This window comes from Nicotiana tomentosiformis, chromosome 2 (assembly GCF_000390325.3).
Source record: "Nicotiana tomentosiformis chromosome 2, ASM39032v3, whole genome shotgun sequence".
Taxonomy (NCBI): domain Eukaryota; kingdom Viridiplantae; phylum Streptophyta; class Magnoliopsida; order Solanales; family Solanaceae; genus Nicotiana; species Nicotiana tomentosiformis.
Window position 1 is genome coordinate 114,458,196 of NC_090813.1, and position 26,019 is coordinate 114,484,214.

General features: G+C 38.8%; 1 protein-coding gene across 1 annotated transcript; it reads right to left on the minus strand.

Moving 5' to 3' along the window:
- Nucleotides 1–1,097: 1,097 nt before the first annotated feature.
- Nucleotides 1,098–1,478, minus strand: LOC138905433 (uncharacterized). The gene has a single exon (XM_070193958.1). It carries the CDS (start codon nt 1,476–1,478, stop codon nt 1,098–1,100), a length of 381 nt encoding a protein of 126 aa, XP_070050059.1.
- Nucleotides 1,479–26,019: the final 24,541 nt, after the last annotated feature.

Here is a 26,019-nt window from a genome sequence, read left to right on the forward strand (position 1 = left end):
TTTTCTGCGGTCCGTACAATTTTCTTTGCGGCCGCACTTGAGAGCCACCTAATTGACAACTCTCTGATCAAAGTGATTAAGCTGTTCTACGGCCGCAATGGGATTTATGCGGTATGAACATTTTTCATTATGGCCGCAGAACCATGCCTTACTATAGTGCCCTAATCTTTAACTTCTGCGGACCGCACAATATTTTGTGCGGCCGCAAATTCCAACAATTACGAACATATGGATATTTTCACTTAGGGCTTGAAATTGTTTTGCACTATCTTGACATGGAAACAACATCTAAGCAGGAAAATCAATTTACCCATTTCCTTTAGAGCATTTTTCCAGTTTACCCACTACATATTTACCCTACATGGTTATTCAAATAGATTTCACTAAAAATCTAAAATTTAAAAGACTTAATTAAGATAATGAAGCATACTAGATATTAATGAATGCAAGAGATGAGTGATTAACAATTGTTAGGCTTGTGAGCAGCTAATTTAGCAAGAAATTTCAATTTGGTGCACTTTGTAAACTCAAAGAGGGAAAAAGGGAACAATGCCCTAGCCTCTGCTATTTATAGTGCATGGTGTCTGGCAAGTGCAGGGTAGGTGAGTGCGGCCGCAGAAATCCAATTGTGGTCCGCACTCTATTACCTGAGGGCCCAGATGCCCTGGTGGTTTGCGGTCCACAAAATTTGGGCTGCGGCCACAAATTCTGTTGTTGTCCGCAGAATTTGGATTGCGGCCGCAGATTGGCCATTTCTCTGACGGAACAACTTCAGAGAGTTGACATTTTCCACCTTCAACTTGTGCGGTCTGCAATAAAATTGTGCTCCGCATAGTACCTTTTTCTACAACAACCAAAATCGCGCGGTCCGCACAATACAATTGCGGTCCGCAATTCGTTCCACACTTAACTAGATTTCTGGGCACTCTTCCTCTAAAATACACTCATTCCTGCAGCACACTTCAAATCTAGTTAGCACAAAAATAACACCTATCTACAAAAGAAGAAAAGAAAAGAAAAAGAAACATGGGTTGCCTTCCAAGAAGCGCATGATTTAACATCTCGACATGACGCAGATTATCATTATTTGAAATGAATCACTGCCACAACGTGGCCATCACAAACATTTCCAAATAGTGCTTCATCCGGTGACCATTGACTCGAAATACCTCATTGTTTTTGTTCTTCAAGTCCAATGCATCAAAAGGGGTCACATCCATAATTTCAAAGGGACCACTCCATTTAGATTTCGGCTTTCCAGGAAACATCCTCAACCGATAGTTGAATAACAAAACAAGATCGCCCACCTTGAACTCTTTGTTCCAAATGTATTTGTAACGAAGGTACTTCATCTTCTCTTTGTACAAGGACGAACTTGCATAGGCATAGTACCGGAACTCATCCAATTCTGTCAAATGTTCAACCCTCAAGTTAGCGGCTAATTCCCAATCAAGATTCAATTTATTTAAAGCCCACATGACTTTGTGCTCAAGTTCCACCGAGCTATGACAAGCTTTGCTGAACACCAACCGTTATGGGGACATTCCGTAGGTGTCTTAAAATCAGTCCGATAAGCCCATATTGCATCATCAAGCTTCTTTGACCAATCCGTCCGGTTAACATTCACCGTTTTGGATAAGATACTCTTTATCTTTTGGTTGGAGACTTCCACTTGACCGCTAGCTTGTGGATTATAGGGAGTCGTAACTTTATGAGTGATAACAAAGCGTTAGGGGTCTGAGAATTACTAAAGAAAAACAAGAGAGTCAAGAAACATGCAGAAACTAAAAGGAAATGTCACGGCCCGAAATCCAACTAGTCGTGATGGTACCTAACCCAACCCGCTAGGTAAGCTAATTAACCACTAACCAATTCCAATAACAATTAATAAAGCAATTAAGTAAAGAAATTATCTCAATCTTATAAATTCCCCAAGACCTAGTAGCACAAATCATGAGCTTCTAAGAATAGAGTTTACAAAGTGGAAATGAAATAAATATATCGTCTGAAAAGTACATAAACAGAGTTTTATAGACCTAAGGCTACCATAAACAAGAGGCAACTACAACCGGGACGCAGGTACATCTTTAAATCCAGATCCCATCGAACACAACAACATCAACACCCCAAATCTACACACAAGGTGCAGAAGTGTAGTATGAGTACAACCGACCCCATGTACTCAATAACAAACCTAACCTCAGGTTGAAAGTAGTGACGATTTAACAAAAAGGCCGGGTCCAACACCAAGATTTCACAGCAGTTCATAACAACACCGTACAAGTAACAAAAGAATTATCTCAAAATAAAAAGGACCAGTTCGTACACAGTTCCAAAAAAAAAAAGGCATTTCTTTTCAAGTATCTCAGTGAAAATCCAAATCTTTTACCGAAAAAGCCAAAATACGAGTATGTTTGAAAACTGTGATTTTTCCCAAAACTACTTTCAACAAATGATAAGATGTTTCATTTTCAGATAGCACGAAGAAAGTACTTCTCTATGCCTACATGTCAAGATACAGGTAAAATCATAAATGTCCCCAAAACTGGGTAGCAGAAGGAAATGTACCTCTATGCATGTACCTCAAGTACGCATGTCAAATGCAATGCATCTCGATGATGTGCTCATGTACTCACACTCTTAGAGTACTCAATCTCAATGTCTCGCATTCTCTCACACTATGATCAGCACACTAAATCACTCAGCGCTGTACAATATTCGCTGCGGCGTGCAACCCGATCCCTATTTATAGTCGGCTGCGCTCACTGGGGGTGTGCAGACTCCTGGAGGGGCTCTATTCATCCCAAACAATATCGATGCAGCGTCCAGCCCGACCCAATAATATGAGTATACATAAGGCTCGTTGCGGCGTGCAACCCGATCCACAGTCCATAAATAGCCATAAAGCTCGTTGCGGTGTGCAACCCAATTCACAAAATGTAATCAATATAACATGATGCGGCGTGCAGCCCGATCCCAAAATATCACTCTCACTCAGGTCCTCAGCCTCACTCAGTCATAAATCTCTCCAGTCTCACTTACAGGCTCCCAATGTCATGAAATTGGCCCGACAACAATGATATGGCGTATCAATAAATAATAACTGATACTGAGGTATGACATGAATGCATGGATATGACTGAGTATGAAATATCAATGAAATCAGTGAGATGACAATAAGAAACGACCACTATGGGTCCAAACAGTATCGACATAATGCCTAAACGTGATATCTAGCATGATTGACACCTTAACTACTTTATAACATGGTGAAAACACAAATATCAACAAAGTAGGACCACTATACAATGCCATGGAAACTACACAGTCCCAATTCACATGGTGCATGCCCACACGCCCATCACCTAGCATGTGCGTCACCTCAATATCAATCACATAACACATATTTTGGGGTTTCATACCCTCAGCACTAAAATTAGAAGAGTTATTTACCGCGAACAAGCCAATACCAATGGCGAGCAAGCTAAACAATGCTCCAAAAATTCCATTATGTGCGTATCAACTTCCATACGGCTCGAATCTAGTCAAAAACAACTCAAATACATCAAACAATGCTACATGAACCAATCCCGATAAAAAAAGATCAAATCTTGAATCAAAAGCCCAAAATCGGCCAAAAGCCCAACCCGAGCCCACACCTCAGAACCCGACAAAATTTACAAAATATATCAATCCATTCAACTACGAGTCCAACAATACTAGTTTCACTCAAATTCGACTCTAATTCGATGTTCAAAACTAAAAAATTCATATTATGAAACTTTAGGTCAAACCCCCCAATTTCCTCTTTAAAATTCATCAACCAAAAGCTAAAATCGAAGTTAGATTCACGGAATGTAACCAAAACCGAATAGAGAATACTTACCCCAATCCTTGTGATGAAAATTGCTCCAAAAATCGCTTCATTCCGAAGTCCATAGCTCAATATGCGATAAAAATGACCAACCCTCGAACTTATAACATTCTGCCTAGATATTCCGCATTTGCGGACAGATCGTCGCATCTACGACCACCCCTTATGCGGTAAAAACTTTGCTTCTACGAAAATAGCCTTGCCCAGCAACCCCCGCATCTGCGGACATCCAATTCAGCTTCTGCGAAGATTTTCGCACATGCGCTTCCAATCTCGCATCTGCACGCACGCAGGTGCGCTACAAAAATCTGCTTCTGCGGTCTTCCTCACCCAGCCTCTTCTCTCTTCCGCGACTCCACTAGCACTTCTGCGACTATCGCACCTGCGCAAACCAGCCGTAGGTGCGGAACACCAGAATTAGCAGCTTAGCAAAAATCCAAAATGAAATGAAATTATCCGAACCTCATCCAAAACTCACCCGAGCCACTCGGGACCCCGTCCGAATATACCATCAAGTCCAATAACATAACACGGACCTACTCGAGGCCTCAAATCACGCATAACAATATCGAAACGATGAATCGCACCTCAAATCAAAATCTATGAACTTTGAACTTTCAAATTCAATAACTCGTGCTGAAGCATAGTAAATCAATCCGGAATGACTTCAAATTTTGCGCACAAGTCCCAAATAACATAACGAAACTATTCCAATTTCCAAAATCGGATTCCGACCCCGATATCAAAAAGTCAACCTCGGGCCAAACTTCCCAAAAATTCAACCTTTTCCATTTCAAGCCAAAATCAACCACAGACCTCTGAATCACAATCTAGACGCGCTCCTAATTCCAAAATCACCCAACGGAGCTAACAGAACCATCAAAATCCCAATCCGAGGTCAAGTACTAAAAAGTCAAACTTGGTCAACTATTTCAAATTTAAAGCTCCCTAGTTGAGAATCATTATTTCAAAATCAGTCCCGAATAACCTGAAAATCAAAACCGACGATTCACACAAGTCAAAATATATCACACGGAGCTACTCATGCCCGTAAACTACCGAGCGAAGTGCAGATGCTCAAAACTACCGGTCGGGTCGTTACATCCTCCCCTACTTAAAAATACGTTCTCCCTCGAACGTGCCAAGAGTTGTTTCTAAGCCACTACATCACTATTCCATCTTACCACGCACGTACTCGGGGGCAACCCCACGTCACCCTATCCCATATAGGTCTGATAAAACCACATAACTGAAATTGCTTAATTCAAACTAGCCCATAAACCTTAGAATCTAATTTCTAACATCCACAATTTCTATAAGATCAGAATCTTGTCTCTATCCACTATATAAGTCTGAACAAGCTGTATCAAGCCATATCTATAACCCAAGATGTAATCACATGATGTACCACATAACTCAAATATTCATAGAGAGAATTTCAAATCACAGCAGTTGCTCAAAACACCCCAATGCCGGTAATAGACCTCATATCAAACAAAGCCTCGCTCTAAAACCTTCGTACACTGCCGATGATGAAATAAACATGCAAAATTCATAACCATTTATCAGATCAACATGTCATGGAGTTCCCTTTCCTTCTACAAGAACTATAGCTAATTTCTAAGACGACTTCCGATATTATCCTTCCAAATATACCACAATCAAATATGATAGCGTCCATTCTAGGTCCAATAACCTAATCTCATCCAACACGACCACTCTAGTGACATGACACATCAATACAATCTAAAGCCAGAACCCGTGTAATCCATGCACCAAATAGCAACATTCCAAATGTACTCAATCATGAAAAATGACTCAAACGAGAGAACCGTCCCACAAGCTCATCAAGTAGCACCACCACGAAATGCTTAAAACCATCACACACCATAGAACTATAACACACGAATCTAACACAAAGGATCATATTTCCACATAACTCTGCTACAATACGTGACCCTATCCAAGTACTGGCCCATATGAAATACCTCAAGCCACCCTGCTAAAAATCACTAACCATGCGTAATTCGACATCAAGTACTTAAAGTGCACTACCATAACCATGGAGAAGAAAATAACACAATGCCACACAAACCTGAAAGAACATAACCCATACGCCATCAACCGTGCAATACCCAATTACGCATCTCGCTCAAATTCCGCTATAAATCCCAAATGGAACCACACAAGGTGTGCATATAACCAACGAATCACAACTCCTCGTAGCATAGAAGAGTAACTTACAGATTATTTCAGAACACGAATAAGCTCAACAACAACTGAATGGCACATCCCTTAATAATAGCAGTATGGAGCCAACCAATCCGGCTTGGTGTAGAATACACATCCTAATTAGGCCTACTAATGGACCCCAAATCAACTCTAGTCACCCACAAATAGATAAATAACCCTCCGAAAGTCCATAATGACTGAATCATAACACATATTATCGTCTAGCTAGCTTCAACCATGACTTCACAATCCATAACCATGAAACAATCTGCTCTTGAGAACTACAAGTCTCCAATTCATAGAACACACTAATCACCATATCTGATCCCAACTCCACCACCAAAATGTCTAACACATCTCTCATACACGGTCATCCCACGAGGAATACTTCTAAAATTCTTCTGTGACACATAGCAAAATTTGAATATCAGCAGTCGATCAACCAGGAGAGTGCCGCAATACCAATAAAGTATCCATGAATCAAAACACATTGCCCCTTTTGAAATGTATACTCTCATTAGGCCATACCGATTAGTAATATAATTTTCCTAATCATCTGAATCTGTCCATACTGCCTACAAATTTATGTCCTTCCCTTCAAAACTGAACTGTGACCTTGCACAAGCAAATCTCAATCCTACGCAATACACTGTGTCTACCATGCCATCCTGCAAAGAGTACAAGAATCTCATAATCAACTCTGAGTCAAAAGTAGAATACATACCCGATCAGTCAGAAACCTTCCATTTGATCTCATCCCGCAGAAAACCCAAATACATAACATATTCCTCACGCCGATAGGAAATATACTCTTTGAACCGTGGTAAAAATCATTGAGAACTCTTTGAACCCATTTGCAAATAACCAAGCTATTAGAACCGAATCTCTCAACTCAACCCATCCATGCAAGTCTCCAAAACTCAAGAACCGATTATATCCGTTACTGTGCTGATCCAACCTACTACCACGCTGTCCTCTTTCTCCAAGTCCCTTTCAAATTGCCTTCAAACTGATGCTTCTCCTTCCTGGAATACCATGACCCTTAACCAAAATTCACCACACAAGCGACCCTAGTATAAAACCACAACGCCCTAAGGCCTATAAGCCACCGAATTCCCTTTTAAGTACCCCAAAAGCACCGCAACCGAGACATCCACCCCGAAAGACCTTATGTGAATTTAAAATTGCTCCTCTTCCCTTTTCTTATACTAAAATGTAATATCCATAGTCATACAAAATTATCGCAAGTCTCGACACCATCCAATGTAACTCTCAGTTTCTAGCCATATACACATCTTGAAAATTCCCAACTGCTACATATAAATCTTGAATCCATTAGAACCATTCTCGAGAGTCATCCACTTTTCTCAAATCTAAATTGCACCGCCCCAAATAGGCTGAAAGACACGTGCCCCACTAGCACAATAACACCCAAAGAAGTAACTCTGCCTTAATGCCACCAATCAAATTCATACTCTATGTACACTACATCCTTCGCGAATAACCACTCAATTATTTTATGATCCCCATGATTTTCATATACTTCTAAAGTGCCATAACCCTTATTCATGAATTTCCTTGCTCGAGTCATCCTCGATCTCAACATCTGCAGTCATAACAGATCCACAAGTATGTCCCAAACTAGAACTAAAATTTAATATATAACCATGAAATCAAATTGTCAATAGCAGACTCCGCCACTTGGCTCAAAGCCATAAATCAAAATGCTCCATAATTCACAATACCCATACTCTATTACTGCAATAATACTGCAGTCTGTTCAATGAGGCTTCTTCTCAAATTCATGCAACACCAACCATAAAAATACCCAAAATCATCCGCTAAGCTCGCAATCATTCTCTTGGAACTCAGGTCTACTTTCTCGACCAGATTCAAATTCAAATCCCAACATATACGCCCCGTCGGCAGAAAAGAAACTCTCTACTCACATCATAAGGAATACACCTACGTAGATTACTCCGCATAGGATAATTCACCAGCTCAGCCTTAAATTAGTATCTTGTTAAACCCTTTTGCAGTTACAATTACTATGAAATCACTTAATCTTTCTGAGTCCTAACTCATTAACCAGACATGAGAATTTAATTTGTCCTAAAAATTTAACAACGTGAAAGATCCTTTAAAACATTAATACTTGAGACCGTACGTCTCATCAAAACGAAAATCAAGCACCCAATGGCCTTTCCTCTACATTTCAAAGAAATTATTCTCGTCACATTCAAACAATCTGAACACATCTCGCAGTACATCATACGCACCACATAGTCATTCCACCGCTCATCGAGCCACAAATTCCACTCGTAGGTACATTACCGGACATACGAGTCCAATTATACAAGTTACCACTGAAGCTACCGAGCTCAAGCTACGGTCTAACCATGGCCTCAAGTCCTCCAGACTGGCCCATCACCAAAACATAGAATACACATCTCGAATCTCGTTCATAGAATCACAAGCCACCAGCGCACAACCGATACCGAGCGCTCACATGCGCATACGAATGCGTGGAAAGAATTCAAAGAGTTACGCTTCAAACTAAATCAATGCCGCACGATAAGGAAAGAAAGATGGGAAGTATATCCTAAATGTCCTATAGCCTCTCAAAGATAGGTATGGACGTCATCATACCGATCCGCAAGACTCTACTAGACATTTGCTCATGACTTGTAGAACCTATGAACCTAGAGCTCTGATACCACCTGTCACGACCCGAAATCCAACTAGTCGTGATGACACCTAACCCAACCCGCTAGGTAAGCCAGTTAACCACTAACCAATTCCAATAACAATTAATAAATTAATTAAGTAAAGAAATTATCTGAATCTTAGACATTCTCCAAGAACTGGTAGTACAAATCATGAGCTTCTAAGAATAGAATTTACAACGCGGAGATGAAATAAATACATCGTCTGTTTGAAAAGTACATAAACAGAGTTTTATAGACCTAAGGCTACCACGAACAAGAGGCAGCTACAACCGGGACGCAAGTACATCTTCAAATCTAGCTCCCATCGAATACAACAACATCAGCACCCCATATCTACACGCAAGCTATAGAAGTGTAGTATGAGTACAACCGACCCCATGTACTCAATAAGTAACAAACCTAACCTTAGGTTAAAAGTAGTGACGAGCTAACACAAAGGTCGGGTCCAACACCAGATTTCATAGCAGTTCATAACATCACCGTACAAGTAACAAAAGGATTATCTCAAAATAAAAAGGGCCAGTTCGTACACAGTTCCAAAAAAAAGGCATTTCTTTTCAAGTATCTCAGTGAAAATCCTAATCTTTTACCGAAAAAGCCAAAATACGAGTAAGTTTGAAAATTGTGATTTTTCCCAAAACTCTTTTCAACAAATGATAAGATGTTTCATTTTCAGATATCATGAGGAAAGTACTTCTCTATGCCTATATGTCAAGGTACATGTAAAATCATAAATGTCCCCAAAACTGGGTAGCAGAAGGAAATGTACCTCTATGCATGTACCTCAAGTACGCATGTCAAATACAATGCATCTCGATGATGATCTCATGTACTCACACTCTCAGAGTACTCAATCTCAATGTCTTGCATTCTCTCTCACTATGCTCAGCACACTAAATCACTTAGCGCTGTACAATATCCACTACGACGTGTAGCCCGATCCCTATTTATAGTCGGCTGTGCTCACTGGTGGTGTGCAGACTCCTGGAGGGTCTCCTTTCATCCCAAGCACTATATCGCTGCGGCATGCAGCCCGATCCAATCACATGAGTAGCCATAAGCCTCGTTGCGGTGTGCAACCCGATCCACAGTCCATAAATAGCCATAAAGCTCATTGTGGGGTGCAACCCGATCCACAAAATGTAATCAATATAACATGCTGCGGCGTGCATCCTGATCCAAAAATATCACTCTCACTCAGGCCCTCAGCCTCACTTAGTCATAAATCTATTCAGTATCACTCACGAGCTCCCAATGTCATGAAACTGGCCCGACAACAATGATATGATGTATCAATAAATAATAACTGAGACTGAGGTATGGCATGAATGCATGGATATGACTGAGTATGAAATATCAATGAAATCAGTAAGATGATAGTAAGAAACGACCACTATGTGTCCAAACAGTATTAGTATAATGCCTAAATATGATATCTAGCATTATTGACAGCTTAACTACTTTATCACATGGTGAAAACACATATATAAACAAAGTAGGACCACTATACAGTGCCATGGAAACAACAGAGTCCCAATTCACATGGTGCATGCCCACACGCCCGTCACCTAGCATGTGCATCATCTCAATATCAATCAAAATGTAATCAATATAACATGCTGCGACGTGCATCCCGATCCCAAAATATCACTCTCACTCAGGCCCTCGGCCTCACTTAGTCATAAATCTATTCAGTATCACTCACGGGCTCCCAATGTCATGAAATTGGCCCGACAACAATGATATGATGTATCAATAAATAATAACTGAAACTGAGGTATGACATGAATGCATGGATATGACTGAGTGTGAAATATCAATGAAATCAGTGAGATGACAGTAAGAAACGACCACTATGGGTCCAAACAGTATCGACATAATGCCTAAACATGATATCTAGCATGATTGACACCTTAACTACTTTATAACATGGTGAAAATACGGATATCAACAAAGTAAGACCACTATACAATGCCATGGAAACTACACAGTCCCAATTCACATGGTGCATGCCCACACGCCCATCACCTAGCATGTGCGTCACCTCAATATCAATCACATAACACATATTTTGGGGTTTCATACCCTCAGCTTTAGAAGAGTTATTTACCGCGAACAAGCCAATACCAATGCCGAGCAAGCTAAACAATACTCCAGAAATTCCATTCTGTGCGTATCAACTTCCATACGGCTCGAATCTAGTAAAAAATAACTCAAATACATCAAACAATGCTAAAGAAACCAATCCCGATAAAAAAAGATCAAATCTTGAATCAAAAGCCCAAAATCGGCCAAAACCCCAACCCGAGCCCACACCTCAGAACCCGACAAAATTTACAAAATATATCAACCCATTCAACTACGAGTCCAACCATACTAGTTTCACTCAAATCCGACTCTAATTCGATGTTCAAAACTAAAAAATTCATATTATGAAACTTTAGGTCAAAACCCCCAATTTCCTCTTTAACATTCATCAACCAAAAGCTAAAATCAAAGTTAGATTCATGAAATATAACCAAAACCGAGTAGTGAACACTTACCCCAATCCTTGTGATGAAAATTGCTCCAAATATCGCTTCATTCCAAAGTCCATAGCTCAATATGTGATAAAAATGACCAACCCTTGAACTTATAACATTCTGCCCAGATATTTCGCATTTGCGGATAGATCGTCGCATCTACGACCATCGCTTCTGCGGTAACAACTTTGCTTCTGCAAAAATAGCCTTGCCCAGCAACCTCCCCACCTGCGGACATCTAATTCTGCTTCTTCAAAGATTTTCGCACCTGCGCTTCCAATCTCGCATATGCGCGCATGCAGGTGCGCTACAAAAATCCACTTCTACGGCCTTCCTCACCCAGCCTCTTCTCGCTTCTGCGACTCCACTAGCGCTTCTACAACCATCGCACCCGTGCAAACCAGCCGTAGGTGCGGAACATCATAACTAGCAGCTTAGCAAAAATCCAAAATAAAATGAAATTATCCGAACCTCGTCCAAAACACATACGAGCCATTCGGGACCCCGTCCGAATATACCAACAAGTCTAATAACATAACACGGACCTACTCAAGGCCTCAAATCACGATAAAAATATCGAAACGACGAATCGCACCTCAAATTAAAATCTATGAACTTGTGAACTTTAAAATTCAATAACTCGTGCCGAAGCATAGCAAATAAATCCGGAATGACTTCAAATTTTGTGCACAAGTCTCAAATAACATAATGAAGATATTCCAATTTCCAGAATCGAATTTCGACCCCGATATCAAATAGTCAACCCCAGTCAAACTTTTCAAAAATTCAACTTTCGCCATTTCAAGCCAAAATCAACCACGGACCTCTGAATCACAATCCGGACGTGCTCCTAAGTCTAAAATTACCCAATAGAGCTAACAGAACCATCAAAATCCCAATCTGAGGTCAAATGCTAAAAATTTAAATTGGTTAACTCTTTCAAATTTAAAGCTCCCTAGTTTATAATCATTCTTCCAAATCAATGCCGAATAACCTGAAAACTAAAACCGACGATTCACACAAGTCAAAATACATCATATGGAGCTACTCACTCCCATAAACTACTAAGCAAAGTGCAGATGCTCAAAAGGACCGGTCGGGTCGTTACAGGAAATAGGAAAACGAAAAAGAAGATAGAAATTAAAGATAGGTTGAATTCACGAAAGAGTTTCTTGAATTCAAGAAGTCTGTTCTTGATATTGAATCCTAACAACAACAATTAGCTAACGAAGAACTAATCGCCTTTGGTAGAGAAATAAAAATAAGAAATAGATTGTGAAACCAGACCTTTTAGAATAACAAGAAAAATAATAAGCCTAAGTTTGTCACCTTTCTTGAATACCTAGAAGTGATCTAAGATTTTGAAGAATTCATCTTACCACCTTAAGTTGAGTCTTGAAGGCTGAAGAACAAATCCAAGAGTAGCCACACGCAAAAGTGCAAGAAAAATCTCACAATTTTTATGATGTTGTCTATAATAATCTAAGTTTAAAAATAAAGAAGACACCTCTTACATAGGTAGGAGCAGTCACGAAATTGAGGCTAAAATAACAAGGAAATAAAGTCCTAAACTAATTTGTACAACAAGTCCAACTACCTTAGGAAAAGAAAAATACTAGGAAGCAAAAATCAAGTCATTCTTGGAAAGTAATTCCAATAATATTAGGAAATGGAAAACATGGTAACCTTAACTAACTAGGAAAGCAATAAATATAGTCCCAAAATATATGGAAATAAGTCCCAAACCAATCTTTGATAGAATCTTGAAGGAAATTTGCAAGAAACTTGGCACCAACTTGCACTCAATATCTAGCATGCCTATGTACCCTTCTTGGACATCAAGTAAGTACTTTCTATGTTATAAAAATATGGCTTTACGTCAGACTTCATGGGCTGCAAGTTTGGACACATTTTAGGTACCAAATTGGTCCAAATGTGGATTGACTAGGACCTTCTTCAAAGGAAGTATCTTGATATCCAATCCTCCTCTTCTTGGACATAAATTTGATCCATAAAACAGTTGTAATACCTAGCCAATTCATATCCTTTATCCTTGATCTCTTCTTCCCAATTAACAACTTTTTTATTTGCACTTGAAGTCTAATGACCTTGTTTTGCAACTCTTTAGCTTGAGATCTTGTTAAAGGCCCTCTTTGAAATTCTAAAGCTTCATCCTTGTACTTAAATAGTTCTGAGCTTCCTAGGGTGCTATCATTCCCCTATTCTTGAAGAAAATATGTCCTCGAATTTTGACATTGTAAGAAAAAGAAGTCACGCACTAGTAAATGACATCCACTAATATGAAAAAATTGTAGGAATAAAATATAACGACCCGACTGGTCGTTTTGAGTATCTGCACTTCGCTCGGTATTTTGAGAGCTCGAGTATCTTCGCACGATGTATTATGACTTGCGTAAATTATCGGTATTGGTTTTCCAAGTTATCCAGAATCGATTTAGAAGAATGAACTTCAAGATTTGAGCTTTAAGTTGGAAGAATTGACCAAATTTGACTTTTTAACATTTGACCTCAGAATGGAGTTTCGTTGGTTTCATTAGCCCCGTTGGGTAATTTTGGACTTAGGAGCGCATCTGGATTGTAATTTGGAGGTCCATAGACAAATCATTCTTGAATTGGCAAAAGTTGAATTTTTGGAAAGTTTGACCGGGAGTGGACTTTTTGATATTGGGGTCGGAATCCGATTCCGAAAGTTGGAATAGGTCCGTAATGGTAAATGTGACTTGTGTGCAAAATTTGAGGTCAATTGGAGGTGATTTGATAGGTCTCAACATCGGTTGTAGAAGTTGAAGTTTTAAAGTTCATTGATTTTGACTTGAGTTGTGATTGGGATTTGTTTGGAATATCCGTTAAAGCACTCTCCTTAATATTATTTATGCTTCCTGCCTTGTTTGTCATCGATATACATATGCTTGGTAAGGAAGAGTGTAAAGCACGGAGAGTGATGCCGTGCCATTGTATATATATTATCATGTGAGGGAGAGTATAAAGCACGAAGGGTGATGCCGTGCCATATTATTGAGAGTAAAAGCATGAAGGGTGATGCCGTGCCATATTATTGAGAGTAAAAGCATGAAGGGTGATGTCGTGCCACATTGTTGAGAGTAAAAGCATGAAGGGTGATGCCGTGCCATATCATTTGAGAGTTAAAACACGAAGGGTGATGCCGTGTCATTTCATTTATATTGTTATGCTTTTATTTATCGTGAGATCATGGCACGATGGGTGTTTCCGTGCAGGTGAAGATGAGGGACATGCATTATGATATGATATCTATTTCCCGTGTATACGTTTGTACCTTTACCTTGAGCTGTTATAGTCGTACTTATAGATCTTGTGTGACTTGTTGTTATTGTCCTATCCTTAATCTCTATCTCAATCATTGTTGTGATGCCCATGTCTTCTACTTGCTTAACTTGAAAATACCATGTCTACTTCCTGATGCTATAATCACACCCATGTCGTAACTATTCGGTCACACCTAAGTACAAGCCCTTTTTCTATGTTAGTCATTCATGCCTCTACTTGTTAACTTGTAAAGATCATGTGTTTCCTTCGTATTTGTTATACCTGTATTTAATCCTTCATCATGCTAGATAGTTGAGGTTGATATTCCTTATTTCCAATTGCTGTCATCACTTACATGCTTTCCGCCTAGTCTTTTACCGTTGCCCATATAGTTATCCTTGTTCATTATTGCTACTTGCGTATTTCCTACCTTGTGATTTCCTGTTATCGATATTTCTACCATCTAGTTGGTTTTGTTATACATATATTGGGTGAGGATGAGATAAAAGCACGAAGGGTGTTGCCGTGCGATTGACTTGATATCTGAGTACATTCCTCATGCTATGAAAGTTAAGAATTGACTGTTGTGGTTATTGGTTTCATTCTATGGGAAAGATTAGTCGAGGTATTTAAAGATGCCAAATTGCGATCTCTGTTAACACTTGGTTATTGTTTTGCGTATCCATTTCATGTATTCTTCTCGATTATATTGTGGTATAGTTCTATCGCTGATTCAAGTGCACGTTTTATCAGTAAGTATCTTTTAACTAAAAATCCTCGTCACTACTTCGACGAGGTTAGACAAGATACTTACCAGTACATGGGGTCGGTTGTACTGATAGTACACTTCTGCACATTACGTGCAGAATTTTGGAGCAGAGTTGCTGGTGATGTCGGGTGCTGACTCTGAAGATGTTCGTGCATTCCGGATATAGCTTCCACTTGTCCTTGGTAGTTTAGGTTTTGCTAATCTGTTTATGTAACTTTCAAACAGAACGTGTAATTATTTGTATCAATTTTGAAATTCCAAGTCTTAGAAGCTCGTGATTCGTACTACCAGTTCTTGTGTCAATTTGTAAATGTTCAAATGATTCTTTACTACTTTCCTATAATCTCTTTTGGATTGTATTTTCTGTTAGTTGGCTTACTTAGCGGATCGAGTTAGGTGTCATCACGACTAGTGGTTTTTGGGTTGTGACATAAAACAAGATAGTGACCATATATCCACTTAACCCAATTAAGCCTAATAGGTGCAAATACCCCTTTATAAAGCTTATGGACATCATCATCGCAATAGAATTTATGCATACTTAGATTTGTCCAATAAAAACCTCTCTTAGATGCACTATGTAATGAAATTTGCAATGCGATCTTGTCAATAAGGTAGTCCAAACATATGCATGCCAAAGAAATTACAAAATATTGGCGGTGCATCCATTTAACACAAGTATCTCTGCCACATGTATCAAATAATATACTTTTATGATATAAGCAAGTATCAATTATAAATCCCATGGATTCTTCTACATGTAAGTTATTCAAAGAAGCACATAAATTCTCATAAAGGTCAGAAAAACCCATAAATTCCAAAATACAAATTTCAATACATTCAAGCTCATGATTATAACTTTCCCCAATAATATTTCCAATATCAATGGATTCTACATAATTGCTCAAACTGTCACAAAAATAGTCATAGATAGGTTCATGAAAGAGTATTTGATCACTAACGTCACAATAATCATGAATATACTCTTAACTAGTAGAAAACACTTTTACAGGCTCACAATCAACATGACTAGAGGAATGACTTTCCATCAAACAACAAAACTCACATTCTAGCAATTTATCACATGAAAACTCATTAGACACTTGAATAAGAGAAGAAAGAACATTTAACTCATTAGCAAGCCTCTTCTCATAGATTTCACACCTCTTTCCACCAAGTTGGAATGCATAATCGTCTATGTCATACTCAATTTCAAAAGGAAATAAATTACTCTTGCACTTGAACTTAGATATTACAGTTAGTGACTTGATATACATCAAAATATCATCATCCTCAAAAATTATAAAGTCACCAACATAAGAAATAAAAGTATAGTTCATTACCTCCAAAAATACCTTAGGTGTTCTAGAAAGTCCAAGAATGTGAATAAACCAATTATACATACCATACTTGGACTTATTTACTAATGGAACACCATCACCTTTTATTCTTTTATGCAATGGCTCTAACTTAGCATTGCCTTTAGAGAAATATATGTTATAAACCTTTAAATAAGGATCAAAAGAGTCAAAAGGTTCAACAACAAAGAAATCAACCAAGCTTTTATCTTCCACCATCCAAAAAGAATTGATTTTGCCAAATTCATGTTGGAATCCAATTGGATCCTTTGCCACCATCTCTTGCATCTTACCTCCCCTTTCAAAAGGTCTTTCCACACTTGGCTGCACAAAATCACAAGAACTAAAACAAGAAAGATTTAATGGGTTAGAAAGTAAAGAAATATTTTTCTTACATACACTCTCTTTGGATTTTATCATAAGACTAACTTTCTCCTCACCCTTATCCTCTTCTCTCTCACCAAGGTTTTCTTCTTTTTCTTCACTCAAACCCTCTTATTTCTCTACGTCACATAGTTTTTCTATCTCATGGCCTTCTTTTTTTTTCTTTCCTCTCAAGCTTACTCTTTCCCCCCTTTGACATACCACTCTCGTCACTCAACACAACATCTCCTCTTTTGTCTCTTGGAATGTCAACATGCACTCCCTTACTACTCTCATTCTTTTCTCTCCCATATGTTTTCATATTCTCTTTAACAGTCTTTTCGTCTTCACAAACTTGTGAGAGAGTCAAAGGCCCAAGAATGAGTTTCTTCCCGTTACCTCAAAAGTGTATCTATTTTTTTACATGCTACTTCTGTAGACATACCATGACTTTCCCAACAAGATATGAAAATTATTTATTGGAATCACATCACACCAGATCGCATCCTCATACCTTCCAATAGAGAATAGTAATAACACCCTTTTATCTACCTTTACACCTTTCAACATGTATGGTTCAATATGTTCCATACAAGGAAAGTTCATTTTCTCAACCATATAAGTGCTAATTGCATTATAGTTAATCCCTTTGTCAATTCTAAGGGCACAAATCTTAGATAACACTTTAGCTCTAGTTTGAAAAATAATTTTGCCATGATCTTCCTTCTATTTGGCATACTGCAAGTTCGACTTTTCAAATTGTTGAGTCATTGCTCGTCTAATTTCATCATAACTACCTGTTTGAAACATGTTAAGCAAAGATTAGAACAAATATGTATCTCTTAAATTAGGTTTTTTCTTCTAATGCTCTCACCTCTCTTGCTGTTTTCTACTCAAAGCAACTCTTGATCGTTAATTTTTAGATTTATTAGTAAACCTAACTAGTCACAACCCTTAGTGATAAGAATATGGAGTTAGAAAAAGAAAAACAATAAGTGAAAGACCAAACCAAGAAAGAATAGGAATTGGTTAGTAGGAAAAAGAGGAAAGAATTTAAGAAACCCAAAACCCACAAGAATAAGGAAAGAAGCTACCTTAATCTTCAAGAACTAGATTCCCCTCTTCTTATTTTCTTTCTTGACTTGGAAACCAAATAATACTTGAGTTCTGAAAATAATAATGAGCAACAACACTTTATTTGGGCATTTTTTTTTTGTTTTTTTTGTTTTTTTTGTTTTTTGTTTTTAGCTCAAGGACCTCCCAAGATGATCAAGAGTGAGATATAGATTAGCCTATGATCTAATACCACTTGATAACAATGCGTTAGGGGTCCGAGAATTACTAAAGAAAAACAAGAGAGTCAAGAAACGTGCAGAAACTAAAAGGAAATAGGAAAACAAAAAAGAAGATAGAAATTAAAGATAGGTTGAATTCAAGAAAGAGTTTCTTAAATTCAAGAAGTCTATTCTTGAAGTTTAATCCTAACAACAATAATTAGCTAACGAAGAACTAATCGCCTTTGGTAGAGAATTAAAAACAAGAAATAGATTATGAAACCAGACTCTTTAGAATAACAAGAACAACAATAAGCCTAAACTTATCACCTTTCTTGAATACCTAGAAGTGATCTAATATTTCGAAGAATTCATCTTACCACCTTAAGTTGAATTTTGAAGGTTGAAGAATAAATCTAAGAGTAGTTACACGCAAGAGTGCAAGAAGAATCTCACAATTTTTATTGATATTGTCTATAATAATCTAAGTCTAAAAATAAAGAAGACACCCCTTATATAGGTAGGAGGTGTCACGAAATTAAGGCTAAAATAACAAGGAAATAAAGTCCTACACTAATTTGGACAACAAGTCCAACTACCTTAGGAAAAGGACAATACTAGGAAGCAAAAACCAAGTCATTCTTGGAAAGTAATTCCAATAATCTTAGGAAAAGGAAAACATGGTAACCTTAATAACTAGGAAAGAAATAAATATAGTCCCAAAATATATGGAAATAAGTCCCAAACCAATCTTGGATAGAATCTTGAAAATCTTGAAAGAAATTTGTAAGAAACTTGGAACCAACTTGCACTCAACATCTAGCACGCCTATGTACCATTCTTGGACATCAAGTAAGTCCTTTCTATGTTATAAAAACATGGCTTTATGTCGGACTTCATGGGCTACAAGTTTAGACACATTTTAGGTACCAAATTGGTCCAAAGGTGGACTGACTAGGACCTTCTTCAAAGGATATCTCTTGAAATACAAACCTCCTCTTCTTGGACATAAATTTGATCCATAAAACAATTATAATACCTATCCAATTCATATCCTTTATTCTTGAGCTCTTCCTCCCAATTAACAACTTCTTTATTTGCACTTGAAGTCTAATGACCTTGTTTTGGACCTCTTTAGCTCGATATCTTGTTAAAGGCCCTCTTTGAGATTCTAAAGTTTCATCCTTGTCCTTAAATAGATTTGAGTTTCCTAGGGTGTTATCAAAGAGTGACACCATAGTTTCAAAGAAAAGTATCAAAAGCCTTGTTGCAAAAATGCGACCCCCTATCGCTTATGATAGCCTGCAGAGTACCAAACCTTGTGAAAATATTCTTCTTCAAGAACGCCACCACAATTCTTGCTTCATTGTTGGGTAGAGCGATGAACTCAATCCATTTAGACACATAATCAACCGCGACCAAGATGTAAGTGTTTCCACAAGAACTCACAAAAGGACCCTTGAAGTCAATACCCCACACAACAAAGATATTAATCTCCAAAATGGTATTGAGAGGCATTTCATTCTTCTTTGAGATTCCACGAGCCCATTGACATTCAGCACATCACTCGCATCTTTGTAAAGAGTGGGCAAATAGAAACCGCAACTTAGCACTTTGGCTGTCATTCTTGCTCCGCCATGGTGACCACGATAAGACGAAGAATGGAAAGCCTAAAGAATATCACTTTTCTCTTTTCCAGTACACATCTTCTAATTACCCCATTCGTGCAGATCCGGAAAAGGTATGGCTCATTCCAATAATAATCTTGACAATCCCGTTTGAGCTTCTTTCTTTGATTTGAAGAGAACTCATCCAGGATGATTCCACACACAAGGAAGTTCGCTAGATCCGTGAACCATGGCATCCCCTTCATTGAAATATCCAAAAGTTGCTCATCGGGGAAGGAGTCATTAATTTCAAGGCCATCATGTGGCCTCCTCTCCTCCTCTAAACGAGACAAGTGGTCCGCCACTTGATTTTCACTCCCTTTTCGATCTTGGATGTCAATATCAAATTCTTGCAACAATACCACCCATCTCATCAACCTAGCTTTTGAATCTTTCTTGATCATAAGATAGCGAAGTGTCGCATGATCTGTATGAACAATAACCTTTGCACCCATAAAGTACGGGCGGAACTTATCAATTGTAAACACAATGGAAATGAGCTCTTTCTCCGTAATAGTGTAGTTGAATTGGGCACCATTAATGGTCTTACTAGCATAGTAGACCATATGAAACATCTTTTTGATGCGTTTCCCCAAAACAGCCCCAACCGCTAAGTCACTAGCATCGCACATGAGCTCAAAAGGGATACTCCAATTAGGAGCGGTGATAATGGGAGTGGTTGTCAACTTGAACTTTAGCAATTCAAAGGATCTCATGCAATCATCATTGAAGTGAAACTTTGCATCTTTATCTAAGAGCTTGCACAATGGGTTCACCACTTTAGAAAAATCTTTGATGAAGCATCGATAAAACCCAACGTGACCTAAGAAACTCCGCACGCCTTTCACCGAAGTCAGAGGCGGAAGTTTAGAAATCACCTCAATATTTGCCTTGTCGACTTCTATACCATTATTTGAGATCTTTTGGCCAAGGATAATGCCTTCCTCGACCATGAAATGGCACTTCTCCCAATTTAGCACCAAGTTTGTTTCTTCACACCTTGCCAATACTCTATCAAAATTTGCCAAGCAATCATCAAAGGAATCCCTAACCACTGAGAAGTCATCCATGAAAATTTCAAGGTAGTCCTCTACCATGTCCATGAAGATCGCCATCATACACCTTTGAAAAGTCGTCGGTGCATTACATAGACCAAATGACATCTGCTTGAAGGCAAAAGTACCATAGGGACATGTAAAATTTGTTTTCTCTTGATCCTCTGGAGCAATAAGGATTTGGCTGTAACCCGAATATCCATCCATAAAGTAATAGAAAGCATGATGGCCAACCTATCAAGCATTTGGTCAAGGAAGGGAAGTGGAAAATGATCCTTCCTTGAGACTTTGTTTAGCTTGCGATAGTCCATACACAATCTCAACCCGGTCATCGTTCTTGTAGGAATCAACTCATTCTTGTCATTAGTGACCACCATCATGCCCCCCTTATTTGGGACACATTGCACCGGAGAAGTCCATGAACTATCGGAAATATGGTAGATAACCCCGACATCTAACCACTTGATAATATTCTTTTTGACCACATCTTGCATAGCCTCATTGAGTATCCTTTGATGTTCAATAGATGGTTTGGTATCTTCCTCCAAGTTAATCTTGTGCATGCAAAATGCGGGGCTTATTCCCCGAATATCCACCAAAGTCCACCCAATAGCCTTCTTCCTCTTGTGGAGCACCGCCAATGTGGAGTCAACCTGCACGTTAGTCAAACAAGAGGAAAGAATAATCGGTAAAGTAGAACAAGGTCCAAGAAATTCATACAGAAGATGTGGAGGCAATGGCTTTAACTCCAAGGTAGGAGGCTCTTCAATGGAAGGCTTTGTAGGAGGAGTTTTCCTATTTTCAAGATCCAAGGAAAGTTTCCGGGGTGCATAGTTGTAAAAACCCACCCCTTGCAAAGAGTTCACATATTCCATGAAGACATCCATCTCGTCATCATCAAAGTTGAGCAAGACGGCCTCCAACATATCACCCATATTAATCGTGGCACTTGTGTCATCAACAATCACATCGGTCACCAAGTCCACGAAAGAACATACTTCATTGCTATTTGGTTGCCGCATAGATTTGCATATGTAGAATACCACCTTTTCATCACCCACCCAGAAAGTGAGTTCTCTGGCTTCCACATCAACAAGAGCCTTCCCCGTAGCAAGGAAAGGTCTTCCAAGAATAATCGACACCTCATAGTCCACTTCACAATCAAGAATGACAAAATCCTCCGGAAGAATGAACTTATAAACACAAACCAATACATCTTCAATCACTCTCAACGGTCTCTTCATGGTACGATCGGCCGTTTGTAATCTCATAGATGTGGATCTTGGTTGCCCAATTCCCAAAGTCTTGAAAATCTAATAGGGTATCAAATTGATACTTTCCCCAAGATCACAAAGAGCTTTAGCAAATTCGACACTTCCAATGGTACAAGGGATTGTGAAAGCACCGGGATCTTCCATTTTAGGAGCTATTGAATGAACAATTGCACTCACTTGATGAGTGACTTTTATAGTTTCAAAACTCATCGACCGCTTATTTGTCACCAAATCCTTCATAAACTTTGCATAACCGGGCATTTGTTCCAAGTCTTCAACTAATGACACATTTATTGAGAGACTCTTCATCATGTCAATGAACTTTTTGAATTGATTCTCTCCATTTTTCTTGGCAAGACTTTGAGGATACGGAGGAAGAGGCTTAGGCAATTGTGCCTTAGTCTTTTACACTACAAGTTCTGGTATGTCAATAACATGATCCCTAGACGAGTTCATTTTCTCTTGAGTCTCTTCCACATTGTCATCAATATCAATCCGAACTTCATCATTTGACTGCATCACATTTCTTAGGGCCTCTTCTTCTTGTACCACTTCCTCATCATCCACAAGTTGCCTTTGACGTGAGGTGGGTGCATTCTCACCTCTTCCACTTCTTGTAGTAATGTCCATGGCATGCCCCATATTGTTCCCACCTTTTGGGTTCACCACCGAGCCACTTGGTAGTGCCCTCTTAGGATGAGAATTTAGAGCTTGAGAGATTTGCCCCATTTGCACTTTTAAGTTGCGGATCGATGTGTTGTGGGAGGCAAGTTGAGCATCGGAATAAGCATTCTTCTCCATCATTTGCATGAACATGTTCTAAATACGTTCCATTTCATTGTTGGAAGAGTATGACCATGTGAAGGATAAGGAGGTGAATTACTTGATTATTGATTCATCGGGGGCCTTTAAAAACCCGACCCCTGATTTCCTTGATTGTTACTCCAACCACCTTGATTATTGCCTCCCCAATTGCCTTGGTTATTGTTGTTACGCCAATTCCCTTGATTATTGCCACCGCTCCTATTTCCTTGATTGTTGTTGTTATTCCAATTGCTTTGATTGTTTCCACCACTCCAATTACCTTGGTTGTGAGAATTCCAATTTTCTTGATTGTTTTGAGGTCGCCATTGTTGTTGTCTTAGGCCTTGGATGTTGTTTCTTTGCCCTTGAAAGTTGTTCAAATATTGGACCTCTTCTTCTTGGTCATTATAAGAGTCATCTTGATCAAACCCACTATCTTCTTGCACAAAATTGTCCACTCTTTCTTGCACTTGCGGACCCTTTATTCTCCATTTGTTCACCATCATGTTTAATCCCTCTATTGCATTGACTTGCCTTGAGTTTTGAACTTGTTGAAGTTGAGCCTTTGCCAATTGGTTCATGGTGGTGGTCAATTTGGCTATGGCTTGCCCATGGTAATGCAACTCTTTGTAAAGTTGAATTACATTGGGATCACCTTGTGGAACATTAGCTCGGGATTGCCACGCCGAAGAAGTGTCAGCCATCTCATCCAAAATCTCACACGCCTCCGCATAAGGCGTAATCATGAAGTTCCCATCGACAAGTTGATTCACTACACATTTCTTGGTAGTATTGATCTCTCGATAAAAAGTTTGTTGAATAATGTTTTCCGTCATATCGTTGCTGGGACACTCTTTCACCATTGTTCTATATCATTCCTATATCTCGTGTAGTGGTTCATTGGGCTCTTGCTTGAATGCTAGAATTTCATCCCGAAGTGTAGCCATGTGCCCGGGAGAGAAGTACTTAGAAATAAATTTCACCACCAATTCATCCCAAGTATGAATGGAATGGTTTGGCAAAGGTTCCAACCAATCTAAAGCTTTCCCCCGTAGAGAGAAGGGAAAAAGCCTTAGCCTCAAAGCGTCTTCGGAGACATTTGTTTGTTTACTCCCCCAATACGTATCTACGAACCCCTTCAAATATTTGTATGCATTTTGACCCGGAGCACCGGTGAAGAACCCTCATTGCTCAAGCAAGGTGATCATCATGTTGGTTATTTGAAAGTTGCCCGCCCTAATATGGGGGAGGGACTATTGCACTTGCATATCCTTCATTCGGCAACACCTGGTGTGGAGCCGCTCATGGTGGTGGTGGGAGTGGAAAGGGCACATTGTCCTGAGGCACTCAGCCTCGTCTATTGGCTTGAGGTTCAAGAGGAACATCATCCATTTGATCATCCCCAACGTCCACATCTCCCAAAGCAATGTTTCCGAGCTCATTGTTTGCCATGGTTGCACCTACAATTTCTCAACACGTTAGTAACATGGAAGGAAAAGAAGATATTCCAAAAACACACTCAAATATAAAGCTAACACCGTTTTTAACTCTCCGGTAACGGCGCCAAAAATTGATCTTGTCCAAATCACACCTCAAAATAAGGATATGAAACAGTCGATTGCAATAATAGTAACCTAACAAAGAGTCGGGATTGAATTCACATGAAGTTTATATGGGAGTCAAGAGTATATATCCTAGTACGTGAGTTTGAACTATCTTAATTTATACTTCCACAAATTGGTTTCGTTTCTATTTCTATTTTTAAAACTAAGATTGCAAAGTTAAGAAATAAAACTAAGATAATTGTTTTTGTTGTTTTTCAAGTTTGTAAAAAGCCTAGGGCTATGACCATCACCTAGGTGTTTTCCTAATGGAATATAAACCTTAATTCTTGTTTTGTTGATCGGTGTGTATTATAACTATCAACTCTCAATTACCCACTCAATACCTCTCGGTCAGAGAGTGGTTTTTCCCATTTTGGCTTTCTGAAGACCAAATAGGTATTGCACAAAATGGTTGATAAAATCTCAAGTTTGGTTATTACTATCTCCTGGTTGAACCCTTTAATTGGGTTAATCAATCTTCTCAATTGACCCAATTTCTTGTTAGCCAAGTTTTCCTAGACTAAGTCTCTCTTTCTCAAGTAGAGACCAAGTCAAATAGGCATGAACTAATGTTTGAAATCATTAATTCCACAAATTAGAGCATGAACAAGGCTAAATAATAAACACTCAATCATAAACAAGCACTAAATTAGATACCCATAAGGTTTACATGCTAGGGTTGGGTCACAACCCTAGTAAATATCTTGTCACTCATGCTTGAAATTGAATAAATAGAAGAAGAAATACTTATTAAACTCATATTGTAAAGTCAAAATGATAAAATCTCTATTAAAATATACCAAAGAAAATAAATACTCATGTAAGGTGAATCACATTGGGATGCTATGAAATACAGTTATGAAAGCATGGTATCGCCCCAGGTGGATCAGTCTAATCATTTTATATGTTCCCCGATGAGACGTGAGTCCTATCGGCAGTATTACATAAAAGCTCAAGTTATCAGTGGTAGATGATAGATCAACATTAAGGTGAATCAACAATGGATGGACAAAAGTCACAAAGTATGAGATTAGATTAGGCCGTCATTCTTAAGATGAACAGTAATGAGGAAGCATTAAAGGACATAGATTTATACATATGGGATAAGCAACAAACGTAACCTGGAGTTTGGTAGCAGACCTCAGTAACGATAAATCGAGGTAAGAGTTATGGTATATTATGACCTAC